Raw genomic sequence first — 18,214 nt, 5'->3', positions numbered from 1 at the left:
TGCCATCCACATGTTGCCCCCTTCCCTGATGGTCCTAGTGGCGATCCCTGGTGGTCCAGTGTGGTCATCTGAGGGGGGCTGCGCTGATAATCAGCGCAGACCCCCCGTCAGGAGAGCCGCTGATTGGCTCTCCTCTACTCGCGTCTGTCAGACTGACACACCGCTCCACCGATCGCCGCGATGGGCGCACGGCAGCATGTTATCCTGCTGGACGTCATAAGACACCCAGTCAGGATAACTGAACCACCGCCTGGCCGTCATCTGCTATGGGCCGGGCGGGAAGTGGTTAAGGTTCCTAGGAAGCTGCTCAATTTTTAAAGGTCCATTCAGATTGTTGTGGTGCATTTACGGGACGCAAGTTATAGCACAGAATTTTGTGCAATAACGTGTGTATCACAATAACAACACTGAAGACAAACAAAATAAAATAAATAAATCAGACAGTATACAAACACCGCAAAATAGGGTAATTTTTTTTTTTTTAACCAAGATAGAATGTTGAACCTCAGGTTAAGCCCATTCATTTTTAAGAATGTTGGAACTTAATTCCAGGTGCAGCTGTCTTCCTCAAAAATCAAATTCCAACAAGAAATGGGTTAGAAACTATGCAGTGTGCTTCTTGCATTCCCCGCTCAAAGTCGTGTTCTGGTGACAGTTGTTCTGACACTTGCAGTAAACATAAGAGGCTTGAATGTTATCACCAATAAAGAGATGTGAACCTACCAAAATACTGAATTATGTTCATTGCGCCTCTGGCTTTCATGCCGTTATAAACATTAGTACGTTTTTATTCAAATCACAAAAAAGAAAAAGCCTAAAAATAGTACTAAAAATGTCCACCAACAGCTTTAAAGTATTGGCCGTATGATCTATAACATCGGTCTCCAAACTGCGGCCCGGGAGCTGGATGTGGCCCCTTTGCTTGCTTTTATGCATTCCTTCCACTATTATGTCATCAGACATCAATGGTGCACCATTTCTCCTGTTGACACCAACAATGGGGTACTATTCCTCCCAATGACACTGTTCCTTCACCTAATACCAAATGTACTGTTAACTCCCACTGATGCCAGCAAAATTTCCATTCCCAATGGCCACAGTCCCCCCCCCCCCCCCCACACCCCTAAAGTCTTAAGGATAATACACCGGCCCTTTGTTTAGAAAGTTTGGAGACCCTGATCTCTAAGGTTAAGACGGTATAAAGAAATTTAAATTGGCTCTGGACCCTCAGTTCTTCTGGGATGGCATAAATGGCTTGTATCATCACTTACAGAGTTGGCTTGATATGGATGGAGCTTGTGTAGAAAAATAAAGGTTATTCCCATAATTGTATGCTTTAGATTCTAATATTCCTTTAACTTGTTGAATACCTCTTGTACTAGGGAAATAAATAGGTTTGCTTTATAGGCTGCCTTTAGGGATGAGCTTGGGTTTGGTCCAAACTTGGGTTGAGACCAGACCCAGAAGGAAGCTGTGTCCCCCCCAGTCAATAACCGTGACCTAATCTACCAAAGGGGCCATATTAAGTCAAGGACTTTGCGAGTATCCCTGCCTCGCGCCCCTTTTATGTACTGTACATGTAGCTACAGATTAAAGAATGACCTGTGCACAACTGATTGGACAGCAGGGGATGGGAATGACAGTTTCCTACCAGGTTTGATCCAAACCCAAATCTGGACCAAACCTGAGCTATTCCGAAGAAAAATAAAAGACTGTGGTATACCTAGCATATTTGACACAAAGACCAGACCCTCCTGTTTTATACAACAAAATTACTTTCAGTAATATTCATAAAATTAAGAAAAAAAGAACAAAACAGTAAAAATTGTGGTGTTGGTGTGTGGTGTGTGGTCAGCGTAAAAGAGACCACTTACATTGGGGGTTCATTGAAAACTGCCATTTTTGCACTGGTGGTCAGTGTAAGTGAGACAGAAATCGCAAATAACTTCTAGCAATTTCAGGAGGAACCCTAAAGTTTGAGGAATCCTGGTTGAGAATGGCTGGTAGATACTGACCTGGACCCTTAAAGTGAAATTCCGGGTGTATCCTTAACTACTCTTGATACTGTCCCATACCCCCTCTTTACACCCATGCTTACTAACCTGTGTAAGTAAAATCTGTACACTTACCTATTTTCAGCCTGGTTATATGATCTCCCGTATCAGCCAGCAAAGCTGCAGGGGAGAGGAGAGAGCGCCAACAATGGATGGGTCATTAAAGCCTATGAGTGACATCACTGTTTAAACTTTATTCGATTTTGTTGAGCGCTCTCTCCTTTCCCCTGCAGCCTCAACTGGCAGACGCAGGGGAGATCATGTGACTGGACAAGAGCGAGCTGAAAATAGGTAAGTATAGATCTTTCTTACACAGGTTAGTAAGCATAGGTGTTAGAAGTGGACAGCTTTAAGAATAGTTATGGTTATGTCCATGTCTTCTGGACAGGAAAGCAGGTAAGGGCATTTTCAGAAGCAGGAAGGGAATGGTGATCTCAATGGGGCAACATATTCCTGTACTTGTTACCCATTTTAAAATCAGGTACATGCACTTATCATGAAAAACAGACCTGATGCTAAAAATTGCCATGGATGTCAAACTATTGCAAGTATGCAGTGCAGGTGACTAGAGGTGCTTGCAAATATCTGCAGCAGCATTGGTGTGTTCTCCCATTAGTATTGGATCACACCAATCACTAATCAGGCTCCACAAGGTGCACACAGTTATTACCCGATCATTATTGGAATAGCAAGCAAGTATTGGCTACAATCTAACACATGGACAACCTGACGTAAATCAGTGACAATCCGAGGGGTGGAAAGATGAGCAAGTATATCACGTATGTACTGTATATATTCCTGTTTGTGCGGGGCTAATGGGTGGAAACCTGTGATGTGTGTAGCGCCAACTGAGGATAAACAGTAAAGTGTTTGACACATGGTGAGGGGATTTACTAAAACTGGAGAGTGCAAAATCTGGTGCAGCTCTGTATAGATACCAAGCAGCTTCCAGGATTTATTGTCAAAACCTAAAGTGTTACTAAACCCACAGCCATAAAATCAGTCTGTATATGCCGTAAAGCATGCTCGTTATACTCACTGTGGAACCTAAGGGGTTAATCCTGCACATTGTGTAAAAAAGGCTGTTTGATCCTGTCTTCTCTGATCCTCCCCTCCTTCCACTGTCCCCAATCCATCTCCTGATAGAACAGAGCCTTTAGAAGTCACTCTGCACATGCTCAGATTGCTGTGTATTACTAAAGAGGTTTTTTTCCCCCTTAGGAGTGCATGTGATCAGCACAGGGCCAATCAACACCGTCAGGGGTCATGCAGCATCATAGGTAAATCAGTGCAGAATGAAAACTCCTCCTACAGGCTTTAACCAGTGCTTGGCTGGACACAGAGAAGTCACAAGACTGCTATATACTGCTGATGAGAAAAAGTATTTAGCAGTTTATATTTACTAAAATAATTGCATTTCCATGTTCTGTGTATTGCGGGAGACCAGATATAGTGAATGCAGGGTCCTGGGTTAAGTAACACTTTAATTGAAGAAGCTGAAGTTAGGGGCTGATTACCATACACAGCTGCACCAGATTCTTAATGCTCCAGTTTTAGCAAATCCGCCCCATGGCACCACCAAGGCAGATACTTTGCACTCAGTCATTCATTAAGGCTGGGTTCACACTGGTGTGATGGGGGAACCACAGCAATTCTTGTGCGGTCGTTCCCGCATCTGAATCGCAGGCAGTTCACACTACTCTCTGCAAACCTCTACAGGTGTCAATATAAAGTTAATGACACCCCCAAATTGGTTCACAGAATGCAGTGCAAACTGTGGGATCGGATCACATGGGTCCGAACACCCATGCAATACGATTCCAGTGGAGACAAAAAAAAAAAAAAGTCCAGCACCATTTTGGTCCGAATGCGATTTCAGCTATACAAACTGTATGGCTAAATTCACACTGCACAGACATCTCATTATTTGGTACTTATACTACATGCAGCCTGTAGTGAACCCCTTTCTGGAATCTTCCTTGGCAGCAATTAATAAGTGCAATACATGTACGGACTACCGTTTATTATATTGAATGAGTCAGTGCCATTAGGCCTCATGCACACAGGGCATTTGCTTTGCCCCTCTGAACACCAGAACTGCTGGCAGGAGAAAAGCTGCTTAACCACTTGCCGACCGCCTCACGACGATATACGTCGGCAGAATGGCACGGGCAGGCACTTGCCTCCCGCGGGTGGGGGGGTCCGATCGGACCCCCCCCCCCGGTGCCCAAGGCGGTCGGCTTTTGTCCAGCGGCGATCGGAGGTGAGGGGGAGGTCATCCATTCGTGGCCCCCCCCTCGCGATCGCTGCCGGCCAATAGAATCATTCCTCTGCTGCTGTATGCTAAACAGCAGCAAAGGAAATTATGTCATCTCTCCTCGGCTCGGTATTTTCCGTTTCGGCGCCGAGGAGAGAAGACTGCAATGTGAGTGCACAACACACACACACACACACAGTAGAACATGCCAGGCACACAATACACCCCCCTTTACCCCCCAATCACCCCCCCATCACACTGACACCAAGCAGTTTTTTTTTTTTTTTTTCTGATTACTGCGTGACACCCGCTATTATTGTCCCTCCTGTCCTGACAATCCTGGTCTTTGCATTGGTGAATGTTTTGAACGCTACCATTCATTAGTTGAGTATTAGCGTAGGGTACAGCATTGCACAGACTAGGCGCACTTTCACAGGGTCTCCCAAGATGCCATCGCATTTTGAGAGACCCGAACCTGGAACTGTTACAGTTATGAAAGTTACAGTTACAAAAAAAAGTGTAAAAAAATATATATATATATATATATATATAAAAAATAAAATAAAAAAATAGTTGTCGTTTTATTGTTCTCTCTCTCTCTATTGTTCTGCTCTTTTTTACTGTATTCTATTCTGCAATGTTTTGTTGTTGTTATGTTTTATCATGTTTGCTTTTCAGGTATGCAATTTTTTATACTTTACCGTTTACTGTGTTTTATTGTTAACCATTTTTTTGTCTTCAGGTACGCCATTCACGACTTTGAGTGGTTATACCAGAATGATGCCTGCAGGTTTAGGTATCAACTTGGTATCATTCTTTTCAGCCAGTGGTCGGCTTTCATGTAAAAGCAATCCTAGCAGCTAATTAGCCTCTAGACTGCTTTTACAAGCAGTGGGAGGGAATGCCCCCCCCACCGTCTTCGTGTTTTTCTCTGGCTCTCCTGTCCCAACAGGGAAACCTGAGAATGCAGCCGGTGATTCAGCCAGCTGACCATAGAGTTGATCAGAGACCAGAGTGGCTCCAAACATCTCTATGGCCTAAGAAACTGGAAGCTACGAGCATTTCATGACTTAGATTTCGCCGGATGTAAACAGCGCCATTGGGAAATTGGGAAAGCATTTTATCACACCGATCTTGGTGTGGTCAGATGCTTTGAGGGCAGAGGAGAGATCTAGGGTCTAATAGACGCCAATTTTTCAAGAAAAAAAAAAAAAGAGCACCTGTCACTACCTATTGCTGTAAAAATAAGATAAAAAAGCAAAAAAATAATAAAGGAAAAAAAAAAAGCACCCCTGTCGCCCCCTGCTCTCACGCTAAGGCGAACGCAAGCGTCGGTCTGGCGTCAAATGTAAACAGCAATTGCACCATGCATGTGAGGTATCACCGCGAAGGTCAGATCGAGGGCAGTAATTTTAGCAGTAGACCTCCTCTGTAAATCTAAAGTGGTAACCTGTAAAGGCTTTTAAAGGCTTTTAAAAATGTATTCATTTTGTTGCCACTGCACGTTTGTACGCAATTGTAAAGCATGTCATGTTTGGTATCCATGTACTCGGCCTAAGATCATCTTTTTTATTTCATCAAACATTTGGGCAATATAGTGTGTTTTAGTGCATTAAAATTTAAAAAAAGTGTGTTTTTTCCCCAAAAAATGCGTTTGAAAAATCGCTGCGCAAATACTGTGTGAAAAAAAAAAATGAAACACCCACCATTTTAATCTGTAAGGCATTTGCTTTCAAAAATATATAATGTTTGGTGGTTCAAAGTAATTTTCTTGCAAAAAAAAATGTTTTTCATGTAAACAAAAAGTGTCAGAAAGGGCTTTGTCTTCAAGTGGTTAGAAGAGTGGGTGATGTGTGACATAAGCTTCTAAATGTTGTGCATAAAATGCCAGGACAGTTCAAACCCCCCCAAATGACCCCATTTTGGAAAGTAGACGCCCCAAGCTATTTTCTGAGAGGCATGTCGAGTCCATGGAATATTTTATATTGTGACACAAGTTGCGGGAAAGAGACAAATTTATTAATTTTTTTTTTTTTTGCACAAAGTTGTCACTAAATGATATATTGCTCAAACATGCCATGGGAATATGTGAAATTACACCCCAAAATACAATCTGTTGCTTCTCCTGAGTACGGGGATACCACATGTGTGGGACTTTTTTGGAGCCTAGCCGCGCACGGGACCCCGAAAACCAATCACCACCTTCAGGCTTTCTAAGGGCGTAAATTTTTGATTTCACTCTTCACTGCCTATCACAGTTTCGGAGGCCATGGAATGCCCAAGTGGCACAAACCCCTCCCAAATTACCCCATTTTGGAAAGTAGACACCCCAAGCTATTTGCAGAGAGGTATAGTGAGTATTTTGCAGACCTCACTTTATGTCACAAAGTTTTGAAAATTGAAAAAAAAAAAATGTTTTTTCTTGTCTTTCTTCATTTTCAAAAACAAATGAGAGCTGCAAAATACTCACCATGCCTCTCAGCAAATAGCTTGGGGTGTCTACTTTCCAAAATGGGGTCATTTGGGGAGGTTTTGTGCCACCTGGGCATTCCATGACCTCCGAAACTGATAGGCAGTGAAGAGTGAAATCAAAAATTTACACCCTTAGAAATCCTGAAGGCGGTGATTGGTTTTCGGGGCCCCGTACGGGGCTAGGCTCCCAAAAAGTCCCACACATGTGGTATCCCCATACTCAGGAGAAGCAGCTAAATGTATTTTGGGGTGCAATTCCACATATGCCTGTGTGAGCAATATATCATTTAGTGACAACTTTTTGTAATTTTTTTTGTCATTATTCAATCACTTGGGACAAAAAAAATTAATATTCAATGGGTTCAACATGCCTCTCAGCAATTTCCTTGGGGTGTCTACTTTCCAAAATGGGGTCATTTGTGGGGGTTTTGTACTGCCCTGCCATTTTAGCACCTCAAGAAATGACATAGGCAGTCATAAACTAAAAGCTGTGTAAATTACAGAAAATGTACCCTAGCTTGTAGACGCTATAACTTTTGCGCAAACCAATAAATATACGCTTATTGACATTTTTTTTACCAAAGACATGTGGCCGAATACATTTTGGCCTAAATGTATGACTAAAATTTAGTTTATTGAATTTTTTTTTATAACAAAAAGTAGAAAATATCATTTTTTTTTTTCAAAATTTTCGGTCTTTTTCCGTTTATAGCGCAAAAAATAAAAACCGCAGAGGTGATCAAATACCATCAAAAGAAAGCTCTATTTGTGGGAAGAAAAGGACGCAAATTTCGTTTGGGTACAGCATTGCATGACCGCGCAATTAGCAGTTAAAGCGACGCAGTGCCAAATTGTAAAAAGTGCTCTGGTCAGGAAGGGGGTAAATCCTTCCGGGGCTGAAGTGGTTAAGAAATGCACCCAAAGCCATGTACTGCGGGTGTGTTTAGGCACGTCAAGCTTTTGAGCATTAATGAATTCCATTGGCCACAATAATAATTTATTCTGACAACTGGAATGCATTAATCATCAATTGCACCTAAATGCATCTAGGCGTCAGACGCGTTTAGAATGTTTTCTGCTCTTCATTTCCTCCCTGAATGAGCTTTTGATTTTTTTTTTCTGTCAGTCTGTAAACTCTCCTCTTCTAATATACCTTTAGGTTGGGTTTACTCTATTGCGAATTGAATGCGGGTTCCAATTGTCCAAATTGTAGACGCTATAACTTTTGCGCAAACCAATCAATTAACGCTTATTGGGATTTTTTTTTTTTTTAACTAAAATTATGTAGCAGAATACATATTGGCCTAAATTGATGAAGAAATTAGATTTTTTTTACATTTTTTTTAATCGGATGAGTTTTATAGCACAAATTAAAAAATATTGTTTTTTTTTTGTTTTTGTTTTTTTTAAATGGTCAGTCTTTTTTTTGTTTATAGTGCAAAAAATGCAGTGGTGATCAAATACCACCAAAATATAGCTTTATTTGTCTTTAAAAAAAAAATTGTCAGTGAAAGTAACGCAGTGCCGTATCGCCAAAAAAAATTTCAAAAGGGCGACTCACAAAATTGTATACATTTTTTTCCCCCAAAACCCTTTTGTTGTGGCCAAATGCCAGGCAAAGCTCATGTAAATGTGCCCTAAAAGGTCAATGGCACAATGGTCAACCACGCTGCACATTCTGTGGATGTGAACGATCGTCCTACCACAGAATGTTATATCATTGGGTAGTTTGGCTTCCTTCCAATGTCATATCACAGAGTACGCAGAAAAGTAAATACAGGGAAATCATTTCCCGTTTGCCCAGTACAGTGTACACTTTATATACTCTGTTTCTTAATTAAATCTCAGTGTTATAGCTGCTCGGAAGAGGATCCTTACAGGAAAAAAAATGCTCAAAGTTAAAAGACAATAACATCGATAATAAAAGAGGCTTTTACACAAGTGATTACAATATAAAACAAAGACTTCACTTTATAATTAAAAAAGTTAATCTGGAAAAATGATTTAGATGATCACATTCTTCTACCTCCTGACTTTGATTTTCTGATTTCAGACTAATCTAGATCTACAGGATAGCTCCATATTCTCACACTGATCTCCCAACATACATGACCAACTACAACACCACCAATGTGCAAGAGATCCTAGACATGCACCGAAATTTCCATCGAAAATTGTGTTTGCGGCATTTCTCCGATAAAGAAAAAAGTGCCGATAATGGCGCCAAAAACGCACGTGATTTTGCCGTGCTCACAGTCTGTTTTTCATGAATCATGTTACTCAAAAACTGCATCAAAAACGTAACAAGGGTGTGTTATTGATGCATTCTTGCTGCGTTTTCAATGCATTTTAATGGGGAGGTGTGTTTTTGCTGCTATTCTTTTTTTTTTTAAACTGACCGAAAATGCAGCAAGCGAGATTTTTAAACACCACAATAGAAGCGCAATGGACCAGTGTGAAGACATACATAAGATTTAAAGGGATGTATACTTCTTGCGCCAAAGGTGCGGATTAATGGCAGAAAAATTCATGCTAGTAATAAAGAGGAACTGCAGTCTGCTCACATAATTTGTAATAAAAACATCTTTGCCATTCTGAAGCTTCCCTCCAACCACTTTGCATGTTATTTTATATATATACTGCGATTCTGTACATGCCAAATGTGCTGCAGAAATCTCCCTCCATTGAGTCGCTGCAACCATTTTAACTGTGGGCAGCTGAAGCTGCTGCCTGTTCACTAACAATTTCTTTCACTCATGGTTAGTGTTTGGCTGAAGCCATTTGTTATCAATCAAGTGCGTTTACTCTTTAAATCATAATCACAACAAAAACTATCCAAATGACCCTGATCAAAAGTTTGCATACCCTGGTGATTTTGGCCTGATAACGTTGACACAAAGGGGTTTGAATGGCTATTAAAGGTAACCATCCTCACCTGTGATCTGTTTGCTTGTAAATTAGTGTGTGTGTATAAAAGGTCAATGAGTTTCTGGACTCCTGACAGACCCTTGCATCTTTCATCCAGTGCTGCACTGACATTTCTGGATTCTGAGTCATGGAGGAAGCAAAAGAATTGTCAAGTATCTGCGGGAAAAGGTAGTTGAACTGTATAAAACAGGAAAGAGATATAAAACGATATCCAAGGAATTGAGAATGCCAATCAGCAGTGTTCAAACTCTAATCAAGAAGTGGAAAATGAGGGGTTCTGTTGAAACCAAAACATGGTCAGGTAGACCAACAAAAATTTCAGCCACAGCTACCGGGAAAATTGTTCGGGATGCAAAGAAAATCCCACAAATAACTTCAGGTGAAATACAGAACTCTCTGAAAACAAGTGGTGTGGCTGTTTTAAGATGCACAATAAGGAGGTACTTGAAGAAAGATGGGCTGCACGGTCAAGTTGCCAGAAGAAAGCCATTACTACGCAAATGCCACAAAGTATCCCACTTACAATATACCAAACAGCACAGAGACAAGCCTCAAACCTTCTGCCACAAAGTCATTTGGAGTGACGAGACCAAAATTTAGCTTTTTGACCACAACCATAAATGCTACATTTGGAGAGGAGTCAACAAGGCCTATGATGAAAGGTACACCGTTCCTACTGTGAAACACGGAGGCGGATCACTGATGTTTTGGGAATGTGTGAGCTACAAACGCACAGGAAATTTGGTCAAAATTGATGGCAAGATAAATGCAGTACGTTATCAAATAATACTGGAGGAACATTTGCATTTATTAGCCAGGAAGCTGCGCATGGGACGTACTTGGACCAACATGACAATGATCCAAAACACAAGGCCAAGTTGACCTGTCATTGCCTACAGCAGAATAAAGTGAAGGTTCTGGAGTGGTCATCTCAGTCTCCTGACCTCAATATCATTGAGCCACTCTGGGGAGATATCAAACATGCAGTTCCTGTAAATTCTTGGGCTGCCTTGCATGAACAGAAGGCTTTTTGCCAAGAGGAATGGGCAGCTTTACCATCTGAGAAGATAAAGAGCCTCATCCACAAATACCACAAAAGACTTCAGGCTGTCATTGATGTTAAAGGGGCAATACACAGTATTAAGAACTGGGGTATGTAAACTTTTGATCAGGGTCATTTGGGTAGTTTCTGTTGTCATTAAGATTTAAAAAGAGTAAACACAGTTGATTGACATTAAATGGCTTCAGCCAAACACACTGGGTCTATTTTACCTGCCAAATGGTTTGTCTATCCATCCAGCCCTGAGATTTACAAAGCTCTGCTAGATAACAAAGCCCTGTTTGACAGAGCAGGAGACCTGTCTTCTCTCCGCAGCAGTTCCAGCCAAAACCTTTATTTCTAGTTCAGACATCCATCCCTAACTCCAGTTAAAGCTTTGTGTGTGGCTACATGCAAAAGCAGCAGCCAACGCCAACCTGTTATTTAAAACAGGCTGAGCGGCTGCTGCTATTCTCATGCCCCGGTCTTTCCAGCCACAAGAATCTGTAATTCTTGCCACTGGAATCTGGTAGCTGCATGTAAATGGCCATATGAATGTGGCCTAAAGGTCCCATCTCCACCCTGTGACTGAACAGTGAAAGGAGAAGCAGCAGACTGAGGAGCTCATCACTTCCACACTCTGCTCTCTCTTTCCATCATCATACTTCCTACAAAACTGATTGGTTCCTTGTGCTGCTTCTCCCTCCCCTACTCTAAGTTCTGCAGTAAAGAGACGACTAGAGACTGATATTTGAACAATTCAGTTACACACTGCTTACATTTAAAAAAATGATTTAATGAGGTATTAAGAAAACTGCACCACATTAATTTGTGTCTTTTATATCAGCCCAAAATTTCGCGTTGACGAGGTTTAACTATTACATTTACAATTTCTTCAAATAACCAGATGCACTGTATATATATGTATATATAATTGCTTTGAATCGAAGAGCCATCTAGGAAAGTTAGGAGCCAGTTTTTTTTGTTTTTTTTTATCTAACCACACTTACAGGTGGAGCATGTAATATGTTCACGAAGGTGAACTTATCCTTTAACCGTTTCACAGCCAGAGCCGTTTTTGAGTTTTTTTGCACACACACAATCTGGTGTATATGTTCATATGTATTGCTATCGACGGTTTCAGGCATAGGCACCCCGCGTGCGTTTACGTTTGTATATGCTTAGGTGTAACTTAAATTTTTTACAAATAAAAAAAATTTTTTTTCTTTTAACTTTTTTTCTTTTCCATCACACTGAAAACAAAGAGTCCGCTAACTGATGATTGTTTTTTTTGGTGACAGGTTCTCTTTAATGATACCTAGGGTTTAAAAGACCCTGCTTATCTCCCCTGTGCTCCAGTGAATGCAATGCAATGCACATGGCACTGCGAATGGGGAAAACTGTAAATGGGGACCCGGAAGTGACGTCACACGTCACTTCCGGGTCCCCATTTACAAAAACTAGGAGGGGAGGAGAGGGGACGCGTGTCCCCTCTCCTCCCTCCCCTCTACCCAACGGCACCCAATATGCCGGTCTGGGCCCGCAGATGGGCAATCGGAGCCCGAGATACATAGCGGGGGGCACGTGTGGGGTGAATTCGGGCAGCGCCCCTGGTGTAAGCACAAAACTTCTGGTCGCCATGGTGACCTGGGGTTTGTCAAGACCTGTATCAATCAGTTCAAGGAGGCCTGTCAAAAAAACAGGTTGGCTGCCATTGCTGATCATCTTGTGAAATGACTAGCTGCCTGGCTGTCATGCTGATCCTCTGGCTTTACTATCCTGCATGTCACTAGGCTAGAACGAGTGTGAAGACAGCGACGTCACAACTCCTGATCTCTATACTAGTCCTGAGTTGGCAAGAAAATATACAAGTCTGACATATCGACCAGCAAATAAACATTTTAGGTGGAAATCAGCAATAGCAGCTTTGGTATTTTTCTGTAAAGAGATCTGTGTACACAATGGGATCTGGTGAAAAGCTTCTTACACGTCAGATCAATATTTCTTCTGACTCTAGGGCTATGCTCTGGTTTGTATTACATACACTCAGAGACTAATAATCCAAGATAAAGGTCAAGGCTTTTCAGATCAGCCATCGCTTTTCATAGAAAATCAGAGAACACAAATTCCTGGCTGGACTGATGATGGCTGATGATCTCAGTGGAGACACTCCAAAGCTGTACATGGATATATTCCCATCACACGTCTTCCTGGGTGAAAGCCAGAGTATGGGGGGGCTGGTTAACCAGCTGGTTACAGCAGAACTTCACCCAAAAGGGGAAGTCCTGCTCTTCCTCCGCTCCCCTTCTCCTCTACCACAATTTTATTTTTATTTTCTATTATGATGGAGAGCGGGTATCTAGTTTTGGCAGGAACCTGCTCCCACGCAATCCGAGTGGAAATTGGCCCCCCTCCGACAACCTTCTGGGACACTGTGGGACCATTCACAGGATGCGGCGCATAGTGGGAGGCTGGCTCTGGAGTCACAGCCAGCTTCCCACAGTTAACATGCTGGCCCCAGGGACCCGAAGACCAGTGAAGAACCAGCCCGGGTGAGGGCGGCACCGGATCCTTGGACTGGCAAGTAGAGATGCGCCGAAACATATCAGCCGAAAATGGAGTTATCTGTATTTTGCTGTTTAGAGAAAAAGGTGCCGATAATGCACTAGATTACGCTGCAATCTTACCACGATTTTACTGTGCTTATGGTGTGTTTTTCATAGGCCATGTGACTCAAAAACGGAACGGGTGTGTTACTGATGCATTTTCAATGCATTTCAATCAGGGAGGTGCATTTTTGGTGCGTTTTTTTTTTACCTAACCAAAAAATGCAGCAAGAAGGATTTTTAGCACCACAAGGGAAGCGCAACGGACCAGTGTAAAGCCATACATAGAATTTATAGGGATGCATTTTTCTTGAGCTTTTCTTGTGCTAAAGGAGCCAATAATGGCCAACAAATGCATATTCATTATATTAATTTAAAAAAGTCGAATACAAATTTTATATATATATATATATATATATATATATATATATATATATATATATATATATATATATATATATATATATATATATATATATATAATTTTTTTTTTTTTTTTTCTTTAAAACTGTCATTTTTGGTTTTCAGTACCAAAATTTCGGCGCACCTCTACTGGTAAGCGTCTGTTTATTATTTGTTATTTCTGTAGCTGCTGGCTATTAAATTTTGTGGAACCTGGCTCCTCTTTAACCCACATGGAAACATATGTCACCAGTAGATCATGGATCCATTTAAAAGTCCAATTTGTGGAAAGACAGAATTTATGAAGACTGGGTATGGCAACTAATTAGCTTCTAGTTTTCATTTTTTAAAGCTTAAATGGTAACTCCATTTTAATGGGAAAAAAAAAAAATATATTACTATAAGCAATTGCGACTCAAGTCATATTGTAATTGAATGTCATTAGAAATTACCTTTCCTTTTCAATCTGCTGCTCTTCAATTTTCTGCAAAATGCAATGCAATATGGCTACCTAGTGTTCTGTACACATTATGTATACAGAATGCCCCCCCTAGAAACATCATTTCCTGCTTGTGTGATTGGCTCACTGATTTTCCCAGAAGTCTGCACTAAGATATAAGTCAGATTTCCGTCATCCCCTGCAACAAAAATGTCATTTTTGGCGAGATACTCCAGATAGGAAATCATGTCTAAAGGGATGCAGACCCTGCAAGTTTCCTCATTAGAGCCCTGCAAGTGCAGCAGCTGATTGATAATTATAAAACCACTCCAATTAAATCCACTTTCCACATGGACACAGACAAAAGCACAGGGATTTCTTCAGAATAAAAAAGGTAGGAATCTGCAACAAAGTTCGTTAAAATCCTTTTAATGTACATAGATCACCCAGAGGGGAATGTTTTTTTCTCAACAAAAGTGGAGTTACTCCCTAAATGAACAAGATGAAGCCGATTGGTTACTATGCACAGCTGCTCCAGATTCTGTCTGAGAAGTGATCACATCCCATCAAGTCCAACCTTTCAAAGTCACACAGTACCACTTCATCAGCGGAAAATGTTGGCTAACTCAGAGGGGTGAGCTGATGACATGATATCCTCTGACTTGGCCAATCAGAGGAAGCTTTGTATTTATTCGCAGAATACAAAGCTGCCTATAAATGGCTGAGCTCCGCTCAGATTGACCCTGCATTTTTCCGGGTGCGAGACGCAAAGTCTATCTCACAGCCAGAACCCATCACTGTGTACTGTTTGTAACTGAATGTAAAGAGGAAAGGAACCCCTTATAGTAGCGATAATCTGCTCTTTTTGTACTATAGGGTTCATTTTTAGCTTTTTTTTTTTTTTTTTTTTTTTAACTAAATGCAAAAATGCAAAAAGCACTGCAGAAATGGATCAAAAGCAAACTGCATAGGTGTGTACGGAGACTTATGCGGGCCATATACGTATCGATTTTCGGACGAGAATATTCATACGAAAAATATTTGTACATTCGCTGAACGAAAGAATGTCATTTGAAAATTTCACTTGCTTTTAACATTCAGTTTTAAAACGAATGCAATTTCAGAACGAAAACAACATATACACAATCTGAAAATTCCTTTGACCAAGAAGTTTCCTATTCTGCGCCTTCAAATTTTCCCATCACTGTGATCGAACAGGCTGACAGCTGATTACGTGGTAAAGGGCCCGTTGGGATTGGCTCTTTACCCCGATCGGTGATCAGCCGCCACAAGAACGGGAGTACATCCATGTACGCCCTCCCGGCATTTTCGGAGCGTTTGATTTCGAATAGTGGGGTCAAACTGAAGATCGATTTCACTGTAGTGTTGAGAACATGTGCAGGATGGAAAGATTTTCCTCTAATGAATGAAATATAAACTGCGAAGGTGGTTTGCGTTTCAGAAAAATTGTAAAATTGTAATTGTAAAAATATTGTAATGCGCATGTTCCAGGGTAGTTGCTGTGGCCAATACTGAACAAACATGCCTACTGACATTTAATACCAGCTGGATAGACCATTTTAAGCCCCCTTTCCTGTGCCTGATGTACCATGTACTTGTATGATAAAGTATCCTGTTCTCTTTGTATTGCTGCCTTTATGTTCCTGCCAGTCCCTTTGATGTCCTGTTAAAAACTGACCACACTATATGGGAGAGCACAGTGTGGTCAGTTCTCTGGCTATGCTAGGAACTCAGCCTGCTCTCCTCCAATGATCAGACTTGATGAGCACATCTGATGGGGGCTGCACTGATAATCAATGTACTGATTATCAGCAGAGACCCCCCCCCCCCCCCGACAGGGAGAGCTGCCAATTGACTCTCCCTGTCAGTGTGAACCGAGGAAAGCCGTTTACCGGGACTTCCTGGTTCACTCGATGATCAGCTGTGATTGGTCACAGCTGATCACATAGTAAGAAGCCTCTGTCAGAGGCTCCATACCACGATCAGAGTTGCGGTATATCAGACTGACACACAGCACCTCCGATCGCTGCGTTGTGCCCTGACTTATTATCCTGATCACGTCACCCGATCAGGATAACTAAACCACTTTTCCACCGTCATATTGCTATATGGCGGATGGCAAGTGGTTAAAGCGGAACTTCAGTCATTTTTTCATCTTTCCATCTATTAAATCTTCTGCCCTTCTTGTTTTAACTTTGGATAGTAAAACATTTTTTTTCTGCCAGTAAATACCTTAAACAGCCCACTTCCTGTTTCTTGTCTGGTAAAAAGGCCTAGGCTTATGACATCATACACAGCTCTCTCTCTCTCTCTCTTTGCACGAAAGGGAGGGGGGATGAGTCATAAGAGGGCCAATGAGAGCTGCAGAGCTGGAGGTGTGTGTCTGTGTAAATCCAGGAAGTGAACAGGCAGCAGCTTCAGCTGCCCACAGTTAAAATGGCTGCAGCCAGACTTAGAGTATAGAGAGAGATTTCTGCAGCATATTTGGCAAGTACAGAATCACAGTATATATAAAATAATATGCAAAGTGTTTGGAGGGAATCTTCAGAATGGCAAAGATGTTTTTATTACAAATTATGTGAGCAGACTGCAGTTCCTCTTTAAATTGAATGGGTTGTTTTACAAGGGGGGTCCTTTTACAATCACTTTAAGTCTAAAAGGAGCCCAGAGAGTCATCATATCATCCAATTCATAGGGCCCCATTCACACCTTAGCGGTGCGTCATTTTCTTTTAAGTGCATTTTTCATGTGACAGTGTAGGCAAATGTATTCACTCGAATGTGCTGCCCTACGCCTGAAAAACACACCAAAGTAGCTCCTCTACCCTTTTTTTTTTTTTTTTTTTTTGGGGCAGTCTTTGGTGTCATTAACAATGAATGATACCCAAGCGTGCGTTTCGTGTTTTGGAATATTTCGGAAATTCGCACAGAAACACTTCACCATTACACTCAGGTGTGAACGAAGTATTACCAAACATTAATATAAATGCAATCAGGAGGTCCATGGCTATATTTCCATTGACAAAAGAACACACACACATATATATATATATATATATATATATATATATATATATATTTTTTTTTTTTTTTTTTTATATATTACTATACATATATTATTGTACACATACAGTCCCAGGTATACACCTATAGATATACATTTTCTTTGTGGTGAGGATGGGAGGAGTTGTAGATGAGAGCTGTCAGTGTCTCCCCCCCATGTACTGTATATACAGGATCTATACTGGCAGACATATACAGGAAGAGATCTGATCATGGTGAACATAGACTGATCATGTCATCTCATCACAGACACAACAGACCCCGGCAGGTCATGCTGTCACTTGTAGTCCCCCAGCACCTGGAGGCCTCAGGCTGAATGGCAGAGACAGCCAGGATGGGGCCCATCGGAGATCAGATGGAGCCCCAACCTCATCCCCTCCCCCTCCCTGTCCCCCCCATCGCCCCCCGTTATCCGATCCACCCCATTACCTTTTTGTATGATGCCATCACCCCAGAACACCCAGATCACACAGCCACTTCCTCGTCACATGACGTCATAGTCACGTGCCGCCCTTAACCGAGACGTCTACGGCGACCCGTCAGGCTCAAACCTCCTGAGAAGTCGGAGCCGGCGGGAGGATGACATGTTATAGTGAATAGCGGAGTGTATACAAAGATGATGACACAGCATGGTGTATAATAGAGAGGCAGACATGACATTTTCATTAAAGTGTGTGCATACATCAGAATACAATGTCACTTATTGCAGCTGACCAGTCATTAGGCCACGTTCACACCTGCGCCTCCTGCTAACGCCGTGTTGTGCATTTTTCTGGTGCGTTTTTTGCGCACGACAGCCGTACAGCAACCCATTCAGGGGACACGTGGAAAAAAAAAAAGTGTGCATCATGCTTGCGGTGCCAAAAGAAGCAACAAATAAATGCCCCCGGAGAAGCTCCTGCACCTTTTTTGGGTGTTTTTGTGCTGCACATTT

General features: G+C 41.7%; 1 protein-coding gene across 4 annotated transcripts in view; it reads right to left on the bottom strand.

Moving 5' to 3' along the window:
* Positions 1 to 17,810, bottom strand: part of BTRC (beta-transducin repeat containing E3 ubiquitin protein ligase) — a 324,424-nt gene extending 306,614 nt beyond the window's left edge. For 2 of the 4 annotated variants that reach the window (XM_073596174.1, XM_073596175.1), the window contains exon 1: positions 17,710 to 17,810. In XM_073596174.1, coding sequence (XP_073452275.1) covers positions 17,710 to 17,727 — 18 coding nt within the window. In that variant the 5' untranslated portion in view covers positions 17,728 to 17,810. The remainder of the gene's footprint in view (positions 1 to 17,709) is intronic. The other 2 variants (XM_073596177.1, XM_073596178.1) reach the window with 2 other exon arrangements.
* Between the last annotated feature and the right edge of the window lie 404 nt (positions 17,811 to 18,214).

Source organism: Aquarana catesbeiana, linkage group LG08 (genome assembly GCF_042186555.1).
Source record: "Aquarana catesbeiana isolate 2022-GZ linkage group LG08, ASM4218655v1, whole genome shotgun sequence".
Taxonomy (NCBI): domain Eukaryota; kingdom Metazoa; phylum Chordata; class Amphibia; order Anura; family Ranidae; genus Aquarana; species Aquarana catesbeiana.
Note: the sequence above shows the minus strand (reverse complement) of the source record. Positions and strands in the feature narration are given on the sequence as shown.